General features: G+C 32.6%; 1 protein-coding gene, 1 long non-coding RNA gene and 1 other non-coding gene across 3 annotated transcripts; 1 reads left to right on the top strand and 2 right to left on the bottom strand.

Moving 5' to 3' along the window:
- Nucleotides 1-615: 615 nt before the first annotated feature.
- Nucleotides 616-4,630, bottom strand: LOC147808925 (uncharacterized). The gene is made up of 3 exons (XR_015433684.1): nucleotides 4,178-4,630; nucleotides 2,766-2,825; nucleotides 616-887 (listed from the first exon to the last, which is right to left on the bottom strand). It is a non-coding gene; the product is annotated as an uncharacterized LOC147808925 (long non-coding RNA).
- Nucleotides 4,631-4,930: 300 nt separating this feature from the next.
- On the top strand, nucleotides 4,931-5,075 carry LOC122271811 (U4 spliceosomal RNA). The gene has a single exon (XR_006226611.2). It is a non-coding gene; the product is annotated as a U4 spliceosomal RNA (small nuclear RNA).
- Nucleotides 5,076-8,834: 3,759 nt separating this feature from the next.
- Nucleotides 8,835-9,407, bottom strand: LOC139426535 (uncharacterized). Its single transcript, XM_071185776.2, has one exon. It carries the CDS (start codon nucleotides 9,405-9,407, stop codon nucleotides 8,835-8,837), a length of 573 nt encoding a protein of 190 aa, XP_071041877.2.
- Between the last annotated feature and the right edge of the window lie 16,077 nt (nucleotides 9,408-25,484).

The raw sequence follows: 25,484 nt of genomic DNA on the forward strand, positions 1-25,484 counted from the left end.
TTTGCAAAAATCTATAAAATCATAAAAATCTATATACACTTCTTATCTCAAATTTGAACTGCAAAATTGAAGTTAATAAATACAATGCTAGTAGTATAATTGCTCATAAGTTAGAGTTAATGTTTAACAATGATGTTAAAATAAAATTTCTTCTGATATCTTCAAAATTTCTCGAATTTTCATAATACTTAAACATAACTATAAGGACTAGAATAAATTACACAATGCAGTAGTTAAGAATAAAAAAATAAATCAAATCAAATCAAATCATGACAAACATTTCACTACTTAATTATTTTATTTTAAAACAAAACACAATATAAATATAACTTCACTAAACTATAAAAGCAATACATTCTTACCATCATTGTTTAATATAAGCTTATCAATATTCTTTTGTTAAAATATAAGTTAAGAACACGTATTCGTAATTAAATAAAATAATTTTTTTTTCTAAAAGCAACAGTAGGACCATGTGTTATCATTTTAATTATTATTATTTTTAAATTAAAAAAAATTTCAAAACTTTACAGTCATTTCATACAGTTTAAAGTTTTTCTTCAATTAAATTTTTTGATTTTGTGCTACTGAACTATATTTCAGACCAATAAACTGAAAATCTTTGCTTTACTGAAAGATTTTATAAATTGGTCAGCAGCATCTTTGCATATCACACAAACGAATCGCACAGGGATGCACCTTTCTTCAAACTTTCAGCTCCGGCAGATTTAAAGAGAGCCTCCAGTCGTTTTGTTTTCTGTCAGGATCGAACATATTGCTCCTAGTTTTCTACCAGAAATTAATTTCCATTTGCATTGTACAGCACCCAAGCTCAAAAATGAATGGCTCCTTCCTGGTAGATAAGCTTGTTTATCCAGCAGACGAAGCTAAAATTATAAGAGAAAAAAGTTAACTTTACATTGAAAACACTAAACTTAAACCTCTATATTACTTTATATTGAAAACATTAAATTAGTTAAAGTAAATTTAAAACTATTAAGCATTGAATATTTCTTTAAAACTTAAATCATTTTATTTGAAAATGTTTACAATTTAATGGGTAGATTTCCGTAACAATACCTGCACCAAAAAATCTCAGTATCACCAAGCAAGAATAGAAAATTATTTCACTTATAACGGCCTTCAAATAATAATTTTATTTTTTCTTAATTATTATTTTTTCAAAAAAGAAGAAATTATAGGTCAAAACGCTTAAGCTCTTTTCAATTGAAGTGAATATTCAAGTATATATACAGATACAAAAATATATCAAATTCAATACTTTTTAATTTTTTTTAAAGATTAAGTACAATGACACTTAACTGTTAAAATATTTTTGTACATTGTATAAGCTCATAGAGTCAATAGGAAATATTCACATTTTTTTTAAGAACTTCATAAATAAAAATTTTAACACCTTTTAAGCACTGTTCTTCATTTAACGTTAACATACTTTGAAAAGACCATATTGTTGCTTATTTTTTAACTATTTGCTATCATATATAAATTAATATAATTAATCATATATCAAAAACATCTGTCTAATTCATGAAATGAAAATAAAGATATTTAACTCACCATTTTACAATATATTAAACAGGAAATTCAAAAAATGTAACAACAGTGTTCAACTTGTGAATAAAATTTCAAACATTCTAAAATGCAATGGTTTAAACTAAAAAGTAATTGATTAATTAATAATTATTTAAACATGGCAAACTTGTTTACAAAAAATTTATCTTTATCGTTGCAATGAAAAAAAATTCAAACTGCAAAACTCTTTTGTGACAAGCCAACAAAAAAAGTAGCGAAAAGTGTTAAATAAACAATTGCTAATTTTTTCCATTGCTTATTTTAAAATTTGATTAATGTAAAAGAACATCAATGTAAAAAGATACTATGAAAATTTAAAATCATCAATTCATGGATGAAAAAATCATATAGAAGGAGAATTCTCTAACAATTCACATATTTCAAAGTTGTAAATATATATTAAATATAGTTCACCCCTTCCCCCAAATATTTTGACATAGCATTCTTTAAAAGTCAGTATGCATACCCAACATTTGTCAAATATCTTTTTTCTTATAGTTTAACAAATTTTTACAGCATTAGATTACTTCTAATAGGAATTTATTTAAAAAATACAATTTAATCAAAGCTCTACATTCACCATAATCACCATTTTGAATAGACCATATTATTGTTTATTTTTTAATCATTTACAAATTAATATAAATAATGATGCATCAAAAACATTCAAATAAAAATCAGTCTATATTTAAATAAAAATGTTTAATTCATTGTTGTACAATATTTCAAACATGAAATTTTAATTAAAATTTCTTGAAGATGAAGAGCTATATCTGAAATTGTAAAGGAAAATTAAATTTACAATGGAAAAACCAAATTTAAAATTCTTAAACAATGAATATTTATTTTAAACTTAAATTATGCAATTTGAAAATGTTTTTAAAAATTTTTAATATCTTTTACAATGAAATTCAATGAGTAAATTGCAGTATCAATACTTGCATCAAAAAATCTTGGTAGAGCCACACGAAAAGCCGAAAGTAACATAGTGGGAAGGAGATTAACAAAAGAGTTTAGCTCATAAACACTCTCAAGCAAACTATCATATGTTTAAAAAAAAAAAAAAAATTCAAACTACAAAACTCTTTAACCCCTTTTATTAGACCTGAAAATAAATACTCAATATGTGGCAAGCTATCAACAAAAAAAGTGTGAAATAAACAATTGCTTACTTTCGTCCATTGCTTATTTTAAAAATAGTAGATTTTCTTGAAGATGAAAAGCTATATATACTGAAATTGAAAAAGAAAAGAAATTAGATTTTGAAATGAAAAAAAAAAAACACATTTAAAACTATTTAACATTGAATATTTATTTGAAACTTTAATTATTTAATTTGAAAATGATTTTAAGAAATTGAAATATCCTTTACAATGAAATTAAATGATAAATTTCGGTATCGATACCAGCGTAAAAAAAATTTCGTTAGTGTCACACAAAAAATAACACAGAGGGAAGAAGATCAACTAAAAGAATTTAGCTCATAAGCACTCCCAAGTAAACTCTCAGATATTTAAAAATAAAATCAAATTGCAAAACCTTTTAACTTCTTTTATTATACCAGAAAATAACTACTCGCTATGTGGCAAATCAACAAAAAGAGTGTGGAAAAATATTAAATAAACAAATGTTTATTTTAAAATTCGTATAAGTACATCAATATAAAAAGATACAATAAGAATTCAAATTCATCAATTTATGGTTGAAAAAACCATTTCGGAGAATTCTTTAACAATTCACATATTTCAAAGTTGTAATATTGTCCCTCCCCCCAAATATATTTACATTACATTTAAAAGTCAGTATGCATAACATTTATTTTTTTATTGCTTAATTAAATTTTTAGTCTCAGATTATATGTAATAGAAATTTATTTAAAAACTTTATTAAACAATAATTATTTATTACACTAATTATCATAATAATTATTTAATAAATATTTATTAAACTAAAAGAAACATTACAGAATAGGACAAACTCGAAAGGTACAACCCCAGGCAAACATATACATATTTTTGTTTAAAAAAGTTACAAGTTTAAAATCTATTTGGTGATTGCACTTGGCGGGACAGATCACGATACTGAAATATCCCCAAGAAATTTAAATAAAAATGTTTAATTCTTTGTTTTACAATATTTTAGACATGAAATTTTAATACGGTAGCAATATTGTTTGTATTGAACGTTAAACATTCTAGAATGTAATGGTTTAAACTGAGCTAAAAGTAGCAGATCATTAATTTTCTAATTGTTTTAAGGCTAATTTGTTTACAGACAATTATTTTTATCTTTTCCACTGTTGCAGAAAAACTTTGTTACAGTCGAATTACTTAGCAAACGTTCTTTTACAAGCATATTTTGAACTAATTACATTACTTATTATTTATAGCTAAACAATAACTTAACACAGAAGTCAACTACTATGTGCGAACAATAATGATCACAATTCATAATATAAACTGACTTTATTTGATACATGATTTTTAACTAAAGTAAAAACATTACTTACAATACTTCTTTAACGTTTCATGTAACTATCATTGAAATGTATAAAGTTTTCAAATAATTACTAAATTATAAATACCTTATGTAATTGAAAAGAAAGCAGCTAAGTTTTAACAATGGCGCCGTAAACAAACGAACAGAAGAAGCCAACGAGGAAGAAGGGGGACAAGATTCAACAGTTGAAAAAGTTTTTTGAGTTCAATCGTTCGCAAACTACTACTAATATTATTTTTCGCTTTCTTTGCATTGGCTAAAAATGACATTTTAAGTAATATTTAATTTATTGTTTTCTTTCATAAATAAATGTTTATTTATTAATAATATGGGATAACCTTTCGCAAAAATGTGACGCTGTACCAAAAGTAATGAAATAGATGATTATTTTAAAAGTTCGAATGTTAGATCGAATATTATTTAATTTTATATAATATTAGTTCTAAAATTAGAAGATAGGATTCAAGAGCGTTGCGTTTTCTAGCAGGGCAGTATTATATTGCATCTTTCTAATATTAGATCATATCTTTTTGCTACCTGGGATACGTAATAGATATATTTATGTGATTAAGTATCTACCACCTTAAATTGAAAAATATATGTATTATATTTATTTTTCTAATTAATGAAACGAGTATTCTAATTTAATTAGGCTTTTTTTTGAAGTATTTGCTAACTAACCATTTTCATTGGTGGTAGGTAAAAAATATGTATATCTTTATTTTATTTGAAACGTTTGAAGTCTGGTTGCTTGATGTCATTGTACTATTGTAACTTGCGCAGACTATTTAAAAAAAACCGTGTGGAGACTTTCTGGTGTAGGAGGTGATGGTTGTCCGTCTTGCAAGCAAAGGCAGTGTCATAGCTTACTGAGGTTTTACCGAGACGTGACTATGGCTAGTTGAAAACTTTTCCCAATACCCCGCATGTCGATGTGAAAAACCGACGGCATAGGCAAATTTTTGGGGAACCTCATCGGAGGTTTATTATTTGAAGAGTAATCATATTATGTAAAAGTCTCACTCTACTCTATTATACGGTGTATATATATTATATTCACTTATGGATAATTATATTTTTGATCGAGCGATTGCTTTGCAGTTTCATTTTTTTAACTTAAAACCAGTAGCATATTTGCCAACTTTTTCCGATTTATTTGAATACTTAGAATGGTCGTAAATTGTATGTTGTCATACTTTATTGATCTCTCGGTCTTATTTGAATACGTATCCGTCTATTTCATAAGTATAAAACACGAATTTTGCATTTCCTGCTTTCAGAGATGAAGTTACTGTTTTTTTATTGTCTTACGGAATGAAATAATTCGGCTTGCCATAAGTAGCACGCGAACAAGTTGAAGGCCACTATGTAGTTATGAGTAAAAAGTAGGCGTTACGCTGAATAATATATACATAAACAGCCATAAGAGTAACGCTTACTGTTACTCTCGCCCTTCTCGGAATTAGGATAATCTTCCTAGGTAATATTATTCATTAGGTAAAGAAATTTAATTTTCCTTAAAGCTTTCCAATGATCATTTGGAAAGAATAGTAGATTTCTATTGCCTTCCTTCAAAAAGGAAAATTTTTTAATAACTTTGGCAAACACAGTGGCATCGTAGTAAGACCGTCAATTGTTAAGTACGCGTAATTTCCGTATATAGACAAAACAATCAGATCTAGATTTTCTAATTAATTAAGTTGCGTCTAGTGCTATTCACCAGAAAAAGGACCTACAAGAAGGATGTTATCATTGATAACAACTTCTCTTTCAAATGGGAAACGAAGGCCACGTACTTAGGTGTCGTTACGGATAAAACCCTGACATTCAAATATCATTTTAAAAACATTAAGAGTAAATTAATAGCTGCAAAATGTGCACTTTATCCTATTCTAAAAAAGAACTCTCCCCTCAGCACTAATAACAGGATTCTAATTTTTAAAATGCTGCTCACCCCCCTATTAACACATGCAGCACCCGCCATCGGGGGGGGGGGTGCAAAGACAAATCTTAAACTCTTACAGAGTGCTTATAACAAAACCCTCCGCAATATCACAAATTCACCCTGGTATTTCAGGAATAAAAATATCCGTAATGACACCTGTACGCCTAGCCTTCTTGACTTATACAAAAATAGTTCTCTTAAGTATTTTCTTAAGAGCACTGGACACTTCAACCCACTTATTTGGTCTTCCTTCCTCTAACTACGACCCAGATGACTCTAAGTGCAGGAGACGGCCTAAGGCAATTCTCCATTACTATAATAATCTCCAAGACATCGTTTGAGTCGTATTGCTGATTTTTCTATCCCCCTGACTGGCTCCTCATCTCCTCTATCATCATTACCCTTTTCCACCTTCTTGGGTTGGCCCAATCCTTCGCGGAATTATTGCGGCTCATTTTGATTCAATTTACAAATTCAACTACTAACAATGCTAATCACTAACTGCTTATTTGTCAATAATTTTAAATAAAAAATAAATAATGATTTATAATAAATAATTAAAAAATTTTTTTCATTGTTTATGTTATTACCTGTCTCTGTTATCCCTGTTCTATCTTCTTTTCCACAATATTATTTAACTACTAACATTAAGTTTACTAACCCAAATAATTTTAATATCAATGGCCTTTGATTCAGTTTGTAATCATATAATTTACGGAGGTGGCCTTTTTGGCCAGGTACTCCGGTGCACCAATTATTAGTTTCCGCAGTTTCTTAAATCGTATGCGTACCTGCCTAGTTTTACACTTTTCAAATAGGTGTTTTCCTAGTGGTAGGGTAAAACCAATGAACTTCATATTTATGGTGCTTTTCGAAAAATTTTAGCTAGCAATTACAGAGAAGACACTTACAGAAGATTATATTAGATTAGATAGGGTATTAGAGAAAGCCTACTATATGGGTCTGGTTCATCTCATCGACAGGTATTTTCACCGACAGGCCATTTCGTCAACAGGGTCATTTCACCGACAGTGTCATATCGTTGGCAATGTTATTGCTTCGACAGGGTCATTTAATCGACAGGGTTATTTTGTCGATATGAACATTTCGTTGATAGTGTCACGCGTAATTTTGAAACTATTTTATAGATTTAATCTAAATATTTTTATTATTAATTAGAAAAATACTACTATTTAATTTTTATACTAAAGCAAAATTCTTTATTGCTGCGTATTGTGGATCTTGGTAGTTAGAAAGTGAGTTTCGGTTGCGGTCTTAAACATGAACGTTCAACCTGTAAATTCAGAAATGCAATATGCCATTCGTGTGATCTTAAGGGTCACATTGTAAAAGTTTGTCGGAAAAAAAAATTTGAAAAACAGTATGCAAATGAAATTGAAGTTCAACCCGAATATTTGAATGTTCTAGATTTTCAATCTCTGTTTAAGAAAAGCGTTATTATTGAGGTTGATAAGGAAAAATTAGAGATGGAAACTGATTCGGGCTCCTATTATTCGATTATTTCTTTGCAATCATTGAATAAAGTTTTCCGTTCTAAGAACCCCGTGATCGAAAAAACTTTAATTAAACTGCGCGACTTTTCTAAAAATGGGATTTCGCTAGCTGGCGTTAGTAAAGTTGAAGTTGTGCATAACCTTTTCAAATCTAAGTTAGAATTGTTAATTTCAAATAATCACTGTACGAATATTTTAGGGTATTCTTGGTTTGAACCTTTAGGTATTTCAATAACAGGAGTAAACGAAATTAGAACGAGAATTATCGAAAAAATTCTTAAAAATGCGATGATATTTTTGATAATAAATTGGGTTCGTATATGGGTAATCCAGTATCGCTTCCTATAAATTCGGATATGGCGCCTGTTAAATGTAAAGCAAGAGGCGTGCCTTTGGCAATGAGGCCCAAAATTGAAGCTGCCCTAGCAAAACTTCAAAGTGAAGGAGTTACTGAAGAAATGTCAAATCCAAAATGGTCAACATCGGTTGTTCCAGTGATTAAACCGTCAGGTGAAGTATGTTTGCGCGGAGATTATAAAATCACTTTAAACAACGCAATGAGCGCACATCCTTATCCAATTCCCTTCTGTAAATCATCTTCTGTCGAATCTTAAGGGAGGAGGTTATTATGCTAAGATAGATTTGGCTCAGACATATTTACAATTACCGGTTGATGATGCTTCCGCTGAAGCTCAGACAATCATCACGCATAAAGGTGCTTATAAGGTAAAAAGGCTTCAATTTGGAATTCACGTAGCCCCAGGAATATTTCAAAATTTTATCGAAGATTTGTTTCGAAATTTAGAAGGGGTTGTTCCTTATTTTGATGATGTACTTGTCAGAGGAAACTTCTAACCCAAAATGGTCACACCGGTTGTTCCAGTGATTAAACCGTCAGGTGAAGTACGTTTGTGCGTATCCTTCGTGTTGTATTCCAAGTAAGAAACATTATAACTTAAAATATATATTTAATAAACAATAAAACATAACAACTACATGCTAGTAGCAAGCAACAAAGATTAGCCGATGAACATCTATTAATAACGTGTTTATATACTCTCTGGAAAGGTAAGGCAGCGCCGCTGTTCAGAAGCTACAGGATGTCGTCGTTGACTCATAGTGATGACGGAAGGTGACGCTGGCTAACATCACAACACCCCTTTGCCCTAGGATAGAACAAAGTCTTTGAACCTGCTTGGCCTAACGATGGTATGTCTGGGCCTCAAAGTTCTCGAAGTCTGTGATGGAACTGGAATAGAAGACTCTTGTTTTGGTATTGTAGGTTAAACCACTACACTCTGAGAATCCGCACTAGAAGGAATGGAAGATGGTACTTCAGTTGCATAACTCGGTGCTGGTGGAGATGCTACACTAGGATCAGACGGAACAGTCAACGGATCAGGAATACGCCTCCGCATTTGATCCACATGACGTTTAACTATCTCGCCTACTGTTGTCACAGCTTGGTAGGAAACTGGACCAGTGGGTTTAATTACCGTTGCTGAAAACCCCTTTGGACCCTGTCCATAGTTTCTCACAAAGACTGGATCGTCGGCACTGAACGATCTTGGAAGAGAATCGGCATTTTTTCTATACGCATCTTGCTCCTGTCTCAACTTCCTCTCGGTCGTCAGATCTGGATGGAGTCTATCTAAGACGGTCCTTAGCTTCCTCCTCATCAACAGTTCCGCAGGACGAGCACTTATTGTTGTGGTAGGAGTGCAATGTTGTTGAAGAAGTAATTTGGCTAAACGCTTCCTCCAATTTCCCCTCACAATACGTCTTAGGGCATCTTTCACGGTCTCAGCTGTTCTTTCAGCCTGACCATTTCCGGACGGACGTCTTGGTGCGATCATAACCCTTCTGACGAGATTCCTCTCTTAGAAAGTCTGGTATTTCGATGCTCGAAACTGCCTCCGTTATCGGAAACGATGACTTCAGGTATCCCATGGGTAGCAATGATTTCTCGCAGGACGTCGACTGTAGCAGAAGCAGACGGAGAAGTCATATGACGTACTTCTATCCACTTTGACATGGCATCTACTAAGATGAGAAATTCTTGTCCCTGGAACGGACCTGCAAAATCCATATGAAGACGGGACCAAGGTTTCTCTGGAATCTCCCAAGGATGCACTGGAGCTTTAGGAGGGGCATGACGCGTCTGTTGACATTCCTGACATCTTTGAACATGCACTTCTATGTCATAGTCCATGCCTGGGCACCACACTTATGAACGTGCGAGAGATTTCATCCCTGGATGCCCCAGATGTAGAGCCTGGAGAACACGTGATTTTCCAAACACTGCAATAGTTACTCTATTTCCCCATAATAAGCAATATCGATGGGTAGAAAGTTCGTTACGTTTCGAGAAAAAAGTCTGAAATTTTTTATCCGGTTTTTCATTTGGCCATCCTCTCAAAACCCAATTTAGTACTCATGACAAAATTGGATCACGCAATGTTAATTTTGCAATCTCTGCTGCCTGAAGTAGAGGATCTTGTAAATCCTGGGTAAACAACTCCTCTAAAGGAGCAGGAACCTCACTTTTATCAGTCTCTTTTGGAAGTCTACTTAAAGAATCTGCATTTTGAATTTTTTCCTGGTCTATGAATTAGAGTATAATCATATACATTAAGTATTAGAGACCATCTCAGCATACGCGGAGACAAAATTTCTTTAGTAGGCTCATTTTTTGAAGAAATTTCTAGCAGAGGCTGATGATCAGTTATGATAGTGAACTTATGTCCATAAACAAAATGATGAAATTTTTTTATACATAAAACAATTGCCAACGCATCTTTCTCGATTTGCGCATAGTTTCTTTCTGTCGACGTGAGCGTACGTGATTCGAAAGCTATTGGTGCTTCACAACCATTGACAAGAACATGACTTAAGACAGCTCCTACGCCAAACGGAGATGCATCGCAAACTATCGGTAATTGTTCATCGAACGGAACCAAAACCGCTTTGGAGCTTAACAATTCTTTTAAATATCTAAAAGCTTCATCCTGGACTTCAGACCATTTCCACACGGAATCCCTATCTAGAAGCCTGTGTAAAACTTCAGCTTTAGTAGCTTTGCGCTTTAGAAAACTATTATAAAAGTTTATTAAACCCAGAAACGCCTTTAACTGGACCTTATTTTTAGGTACCGGAAAAGCATAAATCGCTTCTACTTTACTTGGGAGGGGTGGAGGCCCTTCGCATCGATACGGTAGCCCAAAAAATCTACTTGCGGTACCCCAAATAGGCATTTGTTTCCATTTGCCTTAAGTCCCGCTTTTCTCAAACGATCTAGTACTTGTTCCAAGTGAGCGACTAACTCTTCTTCCGAGCTTCCTCTGACAAGTACATCATCAAAATAAGGAACAACCCCTTCTAAATTTCGAAACAAATCTTCGATTAAATTTTGAAATATTCCTGGGGCTACGTTAATTCCGAATTGAAGCCTTTTTACCTTATACGCACCTTTATGCGTGATGATTGTCTGAGCTTCAGCGGAAGCATCATCAACCGGTAATTGTAAATACATACCTGCCAACTTTTATTTCTTTGTAGGATGATTTTCCCCAGTGGTAGTAATATGGAATTTAATTTACAATTTCAGGCCGAAACATTCGCTGTATTTTGAACGAACTTGTGCGGACTGCCAAACCAGTATTACTTATTCTTTTTATGATTAATTTTTTAAAAAATAGTGGTGGATCAAAAAGATTATAAATTAAGTTTATAAATGCAAGGAATATATAGAAACCATACATTTTACTATCACTTTAAATATAGAAATAAAATTTTTCGCCAAATGCGTAAAAGTTGGCAGGTATGTAAATATACCTGAGCCAAATCTATCTTAGCATAATAACCTCCTCCCTTAAGATTCGACAGAAGATGATTTACAGCGGGAATTGGATAAGGATGTGCGCTCATTGCGTTGTTTAACGTGATTTTATAATCTCCGCACAAACGTACTTCACCTGACTGTTTAATCACTGGAACAACCGGTGTTGACCATTTTGTATTTGAAATTTCTTCAATAACTCCTTCACTTTGGAGTTGTGCTGGGGAAGCTTCAATATTGGGCCTCATTCTTGCTTTACATCTAACAGGCGCCATACTCAAATTTAGAGGAAGCTATCCTGGATTACCCGTATACGAACCCAATTTGTAATCAAAAATATCATCGTAATTTTTAAGAACTTTTTCGATAATTCCCGTTCTAATTTCGTTTACTCCTGTTATTGAAATACCTAAAGGCTCAAACCAAGAGTACCCCAAAATATTCGTACAGTGATTATTTGAAATTAACAATTCTAACTTAGATTTGAAAAGGTTACGCACTACTTCAACTTTATATACGCCAGCTAGTGAAATCCCATTTTTAGAAAAGTCGCGCAGTTTAATTAAAGTTTTTCGATCACGGGTATCTTAGAGCGGAAAACTTTATTCAACGTTTGCAAAGAAATAATCGAATAATAGGAACATGAATCAATTTCTATTTCTAATTTTTCCTTATCAACCTCAACGATAACGTTTTTCTTAAACGGAGATTGAGAACTTAAAAGATTCAAATATTCGGGTTGAACTTCAATTTCATTTGCACACAGTTTTTCAAACTTATTTTTTCCCCGACGAACTTTTACAATGTGACCTTTAAGACCACACGAATGGCATATTGAATTTTTGATTTACACGTTAAACGTTCATGTTTACCACCGCAACCGAAACACACTTCACTTTAGAATTTTGAATTTGCGATTTGCTACTACCTGAAGCATTAGAATTTTGTTTACTAAATCGCGAATTATTTCCTTTGTTCCCACCACGTATTAAATCAATCTCATCCGAATTCGCAGAATAAGAAGAATTTTGCTTATGAATATGCTTTGATTGAGAGTGGCAACCTCAGATGCTACGGCAATAAAAATTGCATTTTCAAGTGTTAATTTGGATTCAGCCAACAATCTTCTTTGAACCTCTTCATCACGAATACCGCAGACTAATTGATCTCGTAATCGTTCTGACAAAGTTTCCCACAATCTTCGGCAAGCTTTCTGAATCTGCAATGTAAGCATTCACAGATTCTAACTTTGATTGAAATCTTTTATGAAACTTGAAACGTCGAATTATTTCTGAAGATTAAGGACAAAAATGTTCTTTTAGAAGTCTAATTAAATCTTGAAATTTAAATTCTGTAACTTCCTTTGGCGAAACTAAAGTTCGAATTATAGACAGTTTTAATTCCATAAACAGCTAAAAGAGTCACACGCCTTTTATTATCATCTACAATAGAACTAGCCTCCAAAAAGTAAGTAATTTGATCCGCATATAACTCGAATGAATTTGGATTTGAAGTGTCAAATTCCTGAATAGAGCCTACCGTCGCCATCTTAGTGCAAAATTTAACTGAAGCCAGACGAAAATATCGCAAATAGAAAAAGCGTATTTAAACATTTAAAACACCTACTGGAAGCATAAAATAATACCGGTATTGGATCACATCAACAACTCATGGACAGCAGTCTTCAAGAAATTGCATCTTCACAGAAATCCAATTAAAGTTGAACTTTTTCATGCCGTGCAGTAAGATTCCATTTTCAGTGGAGTAAGATCAGTGGAATAAATCACATTCTCGTCGCCACGTGTTGAATTGTACGTATCCTTGGTGTTGTATTCCAAGTAAGAAACATTATAACTTAAAATACATATTTAATTAACAATAAAACATAACTACATGCTAGCAGCAAGTATCAAAGATTTGCCGATGAACATCTATTAATAACGTGTTTATATACTCTCTGGAAAGGTAAGGCAGCGCCGCTGTTCAGAAACTACGGGCTGTCGTCGTTGACTCGTAGTGATGACAGAAGATGACGTCGACTGACATCACAACAGTAGAGATGATGTATTTTTTTTGACCAGCATGCCTGGTGCCAGTTAATTGTCGGTTTATTATTTCCAGATGACCAGTATTGTGCATTTGTCCCAACTATTATCTCAAACTGTAGAATTACGTTGTGTTTCTAAATATTTATTCTTTGGCTATTGACTTACTTCACATGTAAATTTAATTAACAGTATTTTTTAAAAATTATTTTAGTTTAATTATAGGGTAAAGCAGTGTTTCCCAAAGTGTGGTACGCGTGACCCCAGGGGTACGGGAATAGTTTAGCTGGGGTATGCGTTCTTATGCGAAATATCTTGCAACAAGAGAAAATGTCAAACAATTTTACTTAAAAACAAAGCTAGTCAGGAAAATTTACGATTAAGTATTTTTCTATTGGCTATTTTTTGAAGAGTTAACATTTAAAAATTAGTGGTCGTGTCAACAACCAGTTGTGATTTTCATCTTTTGTGCAGTTTTTTTAAAGTAAAAAATACATTCCTTTTTTTATTACTGGTACACATCGTTACGAAAAATTTAGAAGGGGTACACAAAAGTCATAAGTTTGGGAAACACTGGGGTAAGGTAACGATTCCTAAACGGGACAGACGGTGCTTTCCACCAGAAAAAAGAATATCATATTCTGACTGCACTTTACGCTGGCGATACAGCCATTGCCACTCAAAGCAAGTATATCAGCGATATTAACAGGAATATTATTTATCATCTCCTCATTATCATTGACTACTTCCAAAATTGGAAACTTGCCCTCAATATCGAAAAAACTTAGACTGTGCTATTCACAAGAAAAAGGAGCTACAAGATGGATGTTATCATTGACAACGATATCTCTTTCAGATGGTGCTAGGTATCATTATGGATAAAGCCCTTCTTTTCAAGTGTCATTTTAAGAACATCAAAAACAAATTTATTGCCTGAAAATGTGCATTCTATCCCACACTAAAAAAGAACTCTCCACTTGGTATCAATAACAGAATACTTATTTAAAAGATGCTACTCACCCCCTAATTACTTATGCAGCACCAGCCTACGAGGGGGGGGGGGCTGCAAAGCCCTACCTTAAACTCTTACAAGGAGCCTATCACTAAATACTCCGTAACATTACTAATTCACTCTGGTATTACAGGAAGAAAAATATCCGTAATGATACTTGTACTCCTAGCTTTCTAAGCATCTTCAAAAACAGATCACTTAACACGTTGAGCGTCGCGTCAGCCATCGGTGGCTGACACTGGACTTTCCATTTAGGCCGCGTCAACCACCGGTGGCTGACACTGAAATTACATTTAGGCTGCGTCTGCCACTGCTTGCTGACACTGACCTTTTACATAGGCCGCGAAAAACAGCTGGCTGACAGCGTATAACATATACAAAAATTTACACTCTTTTATGGAATTGCAGAAAATTTACTTAATTATTGTGATTCTTGGTTTAATAAATTCAATTTAGTAGATTTTAATCCACCACTATTTTTAAACAATTTGTAGGCATATATAATTCACTAATTTTTCTAGATATATCATGCTAAATGTTTTGAAAACTAGCAAAATCATTCTATATTTGCAAATTTAGTTCGTACTTATTTACCTTGTGGCCAGACGAGCAAGTCATGTAAAATTAGCGTGGCATTCAACGTGTTACTTATTTCCGCAAGAGCACTGATCACTCTCAGTTAATTGTCAGAAGTTACTCTTAGGGTAGTTCGCCGTAAGTCGAGAATTTTTAAAGGGAATTGAAAAATATTTTGCTCATTATTATAAAATTTGCTTATCGGAAAATAATCCCACGCCAAAAAAAAGATCTAATAATATTCATTATTTTATTTTAATTTAATCAAAATTTTAATATACTACATTTTTAAAAATTTATAACTCAGAAACTATTCGACAGATTGCTCTCAGATTTCCTATTTTACTATTTAAACGTACGTTCTTTAAAAATTTGTAAGAATTTGCACGCGATTATAAGTTTTTAGACTGTTAAATAACAAAATTTAAATAAATGAATAATTATTAACAAATATTTTTTGTGTTAAATTATTTTTGGACATCATAATTTTTTAAATGAGGGCAAAGATGAAAAATAAATTCGATTGGATTAAATGAGTTCCTGAGATATGGCGAAATATGCAAAAGCGAATTACAAATAAATAAAAAATAAATTAAAAACGTATAACTTTTGAAATAGCAGTCGATGACTAGAATTTTTTTTATTTATTATTATTTCACGTGATTTCTTTTACAATGCATTTTGGTTAATCTCACATGATTCTGTTAGCATATTGTTCTTATTTTCATGCATGCCATAATATATCAAATGATAGCAAGGATGCTGACTTTTGAAAAATTTGAATGTACTAGAAGTATCTAAGTTTAAGTTATAATTTGTTGTTTTGTAAATTTGATTTAAAGTTATTTCCTACACCACTAAATGTAAACGATTAAAATCTTCATGAGAAACACCACTTTATTGCTACTCTCTTACGGTGAGACTTTAAAAAATATTGCAAAAATTCTGAGAGCTTCAGTTTTTAAATGCCTACAGTCTTGTGTTACATATTTTGCAAATGTGTTGCAATTGGCAACTCTGCGTCAGCGAATTATCGTATTCAGAATGCTTTAATGTAAGCGTAAAGCGTATTTTATATGGTATCTGCCTTGCGAAACTTGTTACTTTATTGGATAATGGTATCCGGTGGCAAGTTTCCCGAGTTTTACATAATTGTTTAAATTTTTTATTTATAGTGGTGATTAAAATCAGTGTGAATCGAATTTAAGAAATTAATAATAAAAATCTAAAGTATAATTTGTCCTACTACTTCCTGTTGCTGAAAAAATTTCATCGCTAAAAGTTTTAAAAAATGACTAGTGTTATCATCATCGTTAGCATAAAAGCCGGGGGTGGGCCTTGGCCTACTCCAAAATATTTCTCCATGCATTTTTGTACGTCACCAGATCTTGTTGCCAGTTCAATACCCTAATGGTTTTGAAATTTGAATAAATGGAGACCAGCTGAGGAAGTTTTGGACGTCCTCTAGCGTCCAATTGGTTTATGTATGAAACTGTTATGCGTTGGGTTAATTGCTTATAAACGCGAATATGTTCGGCAAATATCATTGCGTTTAATTAACTTTATAAATTTTATTATTGGCAAGTTTGTATTTAGATTAAAAAATCTTAACATATGTAATATGAATATTTACACATGGTTTCTATGATATTTTCTTCTTGGGAGAAATAAAACATAGTGAAATAAATCTACAAAATTTGACACCATTTCATAACACTGGATTAAAATATTTTTTTCGGACTTAAAACTTTTCATATTTTTTTAATGTTGCAATCCTCAATAATTTTTGCTCTAAAGCTAATAACAAACCTCCACAAGCTTAAAAAAAATGACAGAAGTCTGCTGTAAAATGTGAGCTTGATAAAAAGTATTCTATTCCCATTTCTTTTGTTCTGTCATGTGTCATTAATTGGCAGGTGGAACTCATAGAAACAATTTTCATTATATTATATCTTAAGAAGAATATACAATTCTTCTTTGAGATTCCTCTTTAGAAACAGCTGCAACTCAACTTCTGCAACTATTGTGAGCATGTATATATAAATTCAAAGGAATTTTTTTCTACTTTTTAGATCGTCTTTAAGCGTAGTCTTAACAAAATGTTTTTACATAGGAGACAATCTACCATGCATGTTAACGAATTTCTCTCAGCCGTAGCAACAGCTAATATTACTAATCAATCAGAAATAAATTCACGTCTGAAACGAGATTTGAACGAAATAGCAGAAAGAAAACAGCAATGCCAAATTTTAGAATACGCTTCCATAGCTACAGAATTAGTTGGAAATCTAGCTTCAGATGTCAGCGACATACCAGTAGTCGGAGAAGTTGCAGGTGTTTACACCGCGGGAATATCCATGGTGAGCCACGTTGCCAAAGCTGGCATGGACATTGCATCGCAAGCATTAGACTGCGATGACGTAAATTTCGACGAAATCAAAGAAATCATGGATGAAAGATTTAATGAAGTTGACAGAAAATTGGACAAAAGCATGGAAGCGCTAGAAGAAGTTTCCAGATTGGTGAGTAAAACCATGTTGATTGTTGATCAAACTAGAGTCATGATGAGGGAGGGATTTGATAAAATATTGGATGCAATAGAAAATAAGGAACTAAAAGACAGTATCAATAAAATCAAAAATTTCGTAAAGTATTTTGAGAATGAAAAGAGAGCAATGCGTAGTCTTCCTGAAGATCAATACATTTTTAAACTGCAAGAACCAAACAGTGTACTCACATATTTAAGAAACACTAGGCTTCCAAATGAAGACAGCCTGCATTCTGCTTTACATAAAATCATCGATAGTGACTATGCTATTCCCAAAAATGCTAATGACTCTAAAGCATTCTCAGCATTGCATGCTTTATTTCACGGTGCACAGACATATGTATCGATTATGTTTTTCTTATTGAAAGAGCATTCTTATTTAGCTGATTACAATTATCAAAAGGGTGATATGGAAGAATTTAATAAGCAGTTTGATACTTTGAAATCCATATTTGAAGATTTCCAAACTTCACTAACTGGTGGAACTTCTAATAATTCTTTTCTGGATAAAGCTATCGAAACATTAAACAAGGCTAAAGACAAAGCCTTTGTTAAAGATCTGGAAAGTAAATTATATCAAGAATTATCACATAGAGAGGGAAATTTACGTAAACTTAAAAGAGAAATTAAAAGCATAAAGCTACCTATCATCAGCGACGTGCCGAAAACTGCTGCTCAAATATCGTTTGAAGATTCCGCACTTTCTACACCTCACGGGGATTGGGAAGACAGAGCCAAAGTAAGGTACGCTGTGCAACTGGAAAAGAATGGTCTTTTTTCAAAATTAAGTGAATGGACGGAGCCAGTATTTGTGCAAGGTAAAGCAAATCCCACGCTTAAATTTCCAATTGATCTTAAAAGAAGAAAGAGACTTGTCTTCAGAAAGTTTAATGACAATAAACCTCAGCTAGTAGGAGTCTTGAGTAAATTACAGATACTATTCAAGGATATAAATAGAGATCTTTACAACGCAGCTGGAAGGGTTGATAAGAAATTAGCATTAAAAGAAATAAATTTACTGATAGAAAACGGTGCTGATATCAACGCAGTGTTCGATTCGGATAGAAGTGTAATGCATGCTGCAGCGAAAAGTGGTAATGATAAAGCAGCTTTGAGGATTTTGTCGAATAATAGTTCAATAAACTTAAATGTAAAGGACAAAAAGGGTTTTACCCCGATGCATTTAGCTGCTGATGCAGGTCAAAAGGAGTTTATACAAATGCTCGTACAACATGGAGGTGATATTAATGCAAAAACTAAAACAGATCACTTGACACCATTACACATAGCAACACGAAATGGGTTTGATAAAACTGTTTTGATATTAATGGCAAATGAAAATCTACAGATCAACGCTAAAGATAAGTCAGGTTTTACTCCCTTGCACTATGTAATCCAAGGTGGTGCTAAAGTTCTAGAAGCTCTGTTGTCAAGCAAGGAAACTGATGTTAATACAAAATCTGAGAGTGGCCTGACTCCTTTTCATTTGGCTATTATGAACAGTGATCAAGAAGTTGCTGAAGTTCTGGAAGATAGTCAAGCTCTGGATGTAAATGCTGGAGATAACAACGGTTTGACTGCCCTTCACTTTGCTTGTATGGCTGAAAATACGAAAATGATTGAGTTCCTTATGTCTAGAAAGGGAATTGACGTCAATGCTGTGACACAGGATAAAAAATGGTCTCCCTTGCACTTATCTATATATTTTAGAAAAGAGACTTCTGCTTCAGAAATAATGAAAGATGCAAGGACAGATGTCAACATTTTTGCGAGTGAAAACATCACGCCATTACATATATCAGTTGCAACCGGACAGTTGAGCATTATCACTGGACTACTTGATCGGAGAGCAAACATTGAAGCTAAGACTATTGAAGGTTTTACCCCTCTACATCTTGCAGCCCTCAGACCTGAACCTACTATCTCCTCTTTGTTGCTTAGAAATGGTGCTAATATAAATTCGAAATCAAACGATGGATCAACACCTTTGCATCTTGCCACAAAAGCAGAGAGAATCGAAACACTGACTAATTTATTAAACAAAGGAGCTGATTCCAGATCAGTGGATCACAACAATCTGCTACCGATACAAATAGCGATACAGAATTACAATACAGATATCATTAGGAAGTTTATGAATCATGATCGTATTATTGTTAACCCAAAAACTGAAGAATTCTTAATTCATAACAATAAAATTCTTTCATTCACATTTAGCACTCTTGTTAGATACTTGTACCACTATTACTTGAATAAGGATTCTCCAGAATATCAGGAATTTAGGGACATGACTCCCTATCAAATATTTGAGAAGCAAGGAAAAATAGAAATGTTAAAAGTTCTTATGGAGGGCTCAGAAGAAGTAAAGATACTTCCTATCATTGTTAATGGTATTGATAACATAGCGAAACACTGCGTAACTAAAACCACCAATCAAGATGATTCAAAAGATACAGTAGATCCGTGCGTTTCATCAAGACATGTCAGACGTCACATTCTATCAGATTTAAAAAATAGTGTTAAAAAATTATTAAAATCGAGTGTTTATAATTCTGTGTTATCTGATGCAAGCTTCAATCGGATGAATGGAGCCCATCAAAATAAATTAGAATATCGAAATAAGAATGTACGAATCATCCAATCTCCTGATAGCGTGAAAACCTCATATCAGATGAAAAACATTACTCAAACTCTCTCTGAATATCGAAATAATAATAAACAAGCCGTCCAATCCACTGATAGCAGAAAGGCTTTCACTTGGATGAAAAGCATTACTCAAAATCACTCAGAATATCTAAATAATAAACGAAACATTCAACCCACAGATAATGTGAAAACCTTCAATCTGATGAAAAACATTACTCAAAATCTCTCAGAATATCGAAATAATAATATACAAGCTTTTCAATCTACTGAGAAGACTTTCAACTTCTTCAAAGTTAATTCAACTGCTAACTTGGATACTAATGGTATCTTACTTCTGTTAGATACTTTTATTCGAAAGCTAACAGCGAAAAAGCATGACTTTATGTACTACAAAACCGTTTCTGATTTGGAAATACAAGCTAAGGCTCTAAACATCACCGAAGATCTGGAGCAATTCGTGAATGCGTTGGGTGTTATTAAAGCGAATGTGCAAATTGATTTTTTTGAAATTTATTCAATGATTTACAAATCTCTTCAATCTGGTAATGTGGCTAAATTTACAGAAAAACTTTGCTCGTTATTAAAAGATATTTTACAGCCATTTCAAATTTAAATATTCTTATCAAAACTGTTTGAAAATGTAACACTAGATTAATGCTTCATGTGATGAAATCGCTTTGTATTCATGCAAAATCATTAAATTTACAATTCTTATTGAATTATTTAATATTAGTAACTCTATTAATAACACCAAAATTACATTACACAAAACTTACATCACTTTAAAAGTAATCCAATAGTTTAACAATTTTGTAACGCCTTCGATTCTTATTTAATTCTGATGTGCTAAGACTTATGAACTGAATTCGTATACAGAGAACCTGTCCGTGAAGCGGACACTTCACACTTTCATCTGTAGTTGTGCCCGTGGGCACCTGGAGTGATGGCGTTGTATACTAAGACTCATTTGAACTTGAACTGAGTTCTATTTCAGTGCACCTGTCCGCGAAGCGGACACTTCACATTTTTATCGGTGATTATGCCCGTCGGCACCTGGAATAATGGCGTTGTAAGTGGATAATGGCGGTGAATTGCAGAGGCGATGGTCAGTTTAAATCTGCATTTAATCTATACGCATATTTAATAAATTATTAACATGTTTACATAACATTAACGGATGGTTAAAGTTGGTGTAAGGCCCTGCTACAACAGTGACCCGGTCGTCCAAGCAGGGCTGGCGTATGTCAGTATCGGTCTAATGCATTGTAAATACAGTAGCCTCTTTAGGTTAAGTGGAAGTGCTGAGTTAGAGTTCAGTAGTGGTCTAATGCAGCTATAGGCAGCATAGACTTTATTTACTGTTTTATCTATATGGAGGTTCCAAGTGAGTTTATCATTTATGCACAGGCCTAGGTAATTAGCCTTATTTGTAATTGGTTATTGAATAGAGTGACATTGCTATTAATGTTTTTAAATCTCTTTTTTCTTCTGATGACCATTAGATTGGATTTATCGGTGTTTATAGCTACTTTATTTTCAATGCACTAATTTTCTATAGGTGGCGTAAGTTTATTGAGATTAACGACAGACTGGTTTGGGTTCATAGAACGCATGGCTATTGTCGTGTCGTCCACATAGAATGCAATTAGGTAGTTATTATTCTTGGGGTTTACTGGAAAATTACTACATACCTGCCAACTTTTAATCCCTTCCATTATGATTTTTCCCAGTGGTATTAAAATGGAATAAAAATTTCAATTTTAAGCAAAAAAATACGTTGTATCAGTAAAAGCTTAAGCTGCCTGTCATGATAGTAACTCATATTAATATGTCTGCTTAATTTTTTTAAGAATAGTGGTGCAGAAAATCATTTAAAAATTTCGTTTTATAAAAGAAAAAAATAGTATATATTTACAACCACTTTAAATATAAAAATAAAGTTTTACGCCAAATGCGTAAAAGATAGCAGGTATGTATATATTAGATACAAAACTGGACCTAATATACTGCTTTGCGGCACACCTGTCTTGATCTGTCTCACTAAGACCCAAGTTTATTAAATCTCACAGACTTTAAAAAAGAAGTGGTAAAATTATTCATTATCAAATGTTCCATCTTCTATCATAGTATTTCGGGGAAGCAAGGAAAGTACCAAAAAAGTAATTTGTCACCGAATTTTTTTATTTTTACACAAATACGCGTTTAAGACAGCAGAGATAGCCTGAAATGCGAATTTTTAAAAAAAGGAATATAGCCCTAAGGGCGTTTTTAAGAGAATGGGCTTAGTTCCAAATTCGTGTTTGAAAAAATGGGCATCACTACAAATGCGAGTTTAAGAGAATGGGTATGGCTTCAAATTCGTGTTAGAGAAAAAGAGCATCACTGCTAATGCGTGTGTTTAACCATCACCTCCTACATCAAGAAGCCTCCACACGGTCTTTTATAAGTAATCCGCTCAGACTGTTTAAAGAGTGAACCAGTTGCGCGCATGAACCCAAAACCTTTTGTAAAAGTGGAAACTGCGGAAACTAATAATTGGTGCACCGGAGTACCTGGCCAAAAAGGCCACCTCCGTAAATTATATGATTAAAAACTGAATCAAAGGCCATTGATATTAAAATTATTTGGGTTAGTAGACTTAATGTTAGTAGTTAAATAAAATTAAGGAAAAGAAAATAGAACAGGGATAACACAGACAAATAAAAACATATAGAAAAAAAAAAAAAAAAGATAAATAAAAAATAAATAAATAAAAATTATTTATTTATTATAAATCATTATTTATATTTTATATATAATTATTGAAAAATGAGCAGTTAGTAATTAGCATTGTTAGTAGTTGTATTAGTAAATTGAATCAGAATGAGCCGCAGTAATTCCGCGAAGTATTGGGCCAACCCAAGAAGGTGGAAAAGGGTAATGATGATAGAGGAGCCAGTCAGGGGGATGGAAAAATCATCAAACGATGTCTTGGAGATTATTATAGTAATGGAGAATGGCCTTAGGCCGTCTCCTGCACTTAGGGTCATCTGGGTCGTAGTTAGAGGAAGACCATATAAGGGGGTTGAAGTGACCAGTGCTCTTAAGAAAATACTTGAGAGAACTAATCTTGTATAAGTCAAGAAGGCTAGGCGTACAGGTGTCATTACGGATATTTTTATTCCTGAAATACCAGGGTGAATTTGTGATATTGCGGAGGGTTTTGTTATAAGCACTCTGTAAGAGTTTAAGATTTGTCTTTGCAGCCCCCCCCCGAAGGCGGGTGCTGCATATGTTAATAAGGGGGTGAGAAGCATTTTAAAAATTAGAATCCTGTTATTAGTGCTGAGGGGAGAATTCTTTTTTAGAATAGGATAAAGTGCACATTTTGCAGCTATGAATTTCCTAGTCCTAGTGTTTTGATTTTATTGGGCACCTGGGCCGCGAAGCGGCCCCTATCCCATTCATCTGGAATTTTATAACAGTTTTGGTTGAGCAATGAGGTGAGCAGACAATGGAGTTGCTTTTATGAATGTTTCAAGCTCTTTGCTTGAATAACTAAAAAAGAATCAAAAATAAATTGAGCAGCTTGCTCTAAACTGTGTTTGTTTGATTTTGGAGTTGTTCAGAATTGTATCAGCATGAGTAAACGTTATTTTCAGAAAAGTTGATGAAATTATTTGTTTTGATAGTTATGATATGAGGCGTCGGAGGTGAAATGTGCAGCTATTGGTCTGTAGTTTTTATCTTTGATATAATTTTCAAATTTAAAGATTTCATTAAAATTTGCTGTTTTACATTCTATGGCTTTATCGAAAAAATCTGCATTTAGCTTGTATATATGCTGTGATAGAGTTGGTATTTTGAGATCTGCATGTATATTGGTATTCCGGATGAGCAGCTATGAATTTACTGAGAGAAATTTATCTTATATATTTGAAAATTAAATCTGTAGTGGTTGACAAGTGAATAAGGTAAACCTATAATGTTCATAAATAAAATAAATTTTTAGTAATATATTTGCTACCACTTTCTTATTTTAACTATATTCTGTATTAAATGACTCTTTCGGTAAGCGGATATTCTTCAGAGTGGTCTGATCGGACTACCTGTAAAAAACCGTGTGGAGGCTTTCAGTTATAGGAGGCGTTGGTTTAACCCTTCCGCGTCGACCAGGGTAAAAAGATAAAACTGGTAATCATAGTAATTCTTTCGCAGTTTATTTGTGGGCGGAGTTATAATTGTTTGATTTATTTAATTCACCATTACTTTGTTCAAAATAAAACTATTTAATTATACTTTCAATTAACATTGATTATATATATGATTAAACTAACAATAATTAAAGTAACAGCAAAATAAGTCTGTCAAATTAGCAACGACTACATTTAAGTTCCCGTTTTTTATTTAATTGCAACTTGATTCCGATTTTGTACGAATGCTTTTCTGAATCACCCGTTCCCAAGGGGTTAAGAGACTGGGCATAGCTCAAAAGACGAGAAATAATGAACATAGGACTCCCAGTAATCCGTTAATTCATTCAAGTGGTATTATATTTCGTTAAAAAAAAATTTCTAGTAACCTTAGAACTGAGCTGTTCCTCTAAACCACTCAGCTAGGCTCAAAAAATTTATAAAGTTCATATTCATAATAGAAGTTTTGCCAGTTCCTTCACTTGTCTTCTGGTGTTTTACAGAAAAATTATCTGAACATTCCAGATAATTCCAACTGAAATTTTAAATCTATTATTATCTCTCTTCATATGAAGCTACATTTTAAACAAATAGAAATTAGGCTTAAAGTATTTTATGATAAATGAAATATGACTTTTAAGACAGATTTAATAGTTTAAGGTCATGGAAATTTTTTTTATTTAAAAAAAATTAATTATTTAAAAACTAATTATTAAAAAACATTTTATGCATTTATTTACTGTTGTAATTTTTTTAAAGATAGAATATGTTTCACTAGAAATAAAAAATGAATTTATTTGGTGATTAAGAAATTTATTATGGCTTTAGATTTTTATTATTTTTTATCATTCCCATGTGCTTTTTTTAAATTTTTTTTATTTTATTTACATATCTTTATATTTGCCCTAACCAGTCATTTTAACCTTTTTTCTGGATTGGTTATTTAATCATGGAGTTTGCCCTTGCTTTTTATCATTAAACTTTAGCATAATTATTTCGATGAAAGAATATCAATTAAATAATGTCTAAGCTAATTTTTAATAAAGAGTTCAGTCAATTTGTGGAATTTTTATTTTTTAAATACAGGTTAATAACC

This window comes from Parasteatoda tepidariorum, chromosome 5 (genome assembly GCF_982258835.1).
Source record: "Parasteatoda tepidariorum strain Cologne lab strain chromosome 5, Ptep-v5.0, whole genome shotgun sequence".
Taxonomy (NCBI): domain Eukaryota; kingdom Metazoa; phylum Arthropoda; class Arachnida; order Araneae; family Theridiidae; genus Parasteatoda; species Parasteatoda tepidariorum.

Coding starts and splice junctions, on each gene's coding strand:
- LOC139426535 (XM_071185776.2), bottom strand. CDS start 9,407: ATGATCGCACCAAGACGTCCGTCCGGAAATGGTCAGGCTGAAAGAACA.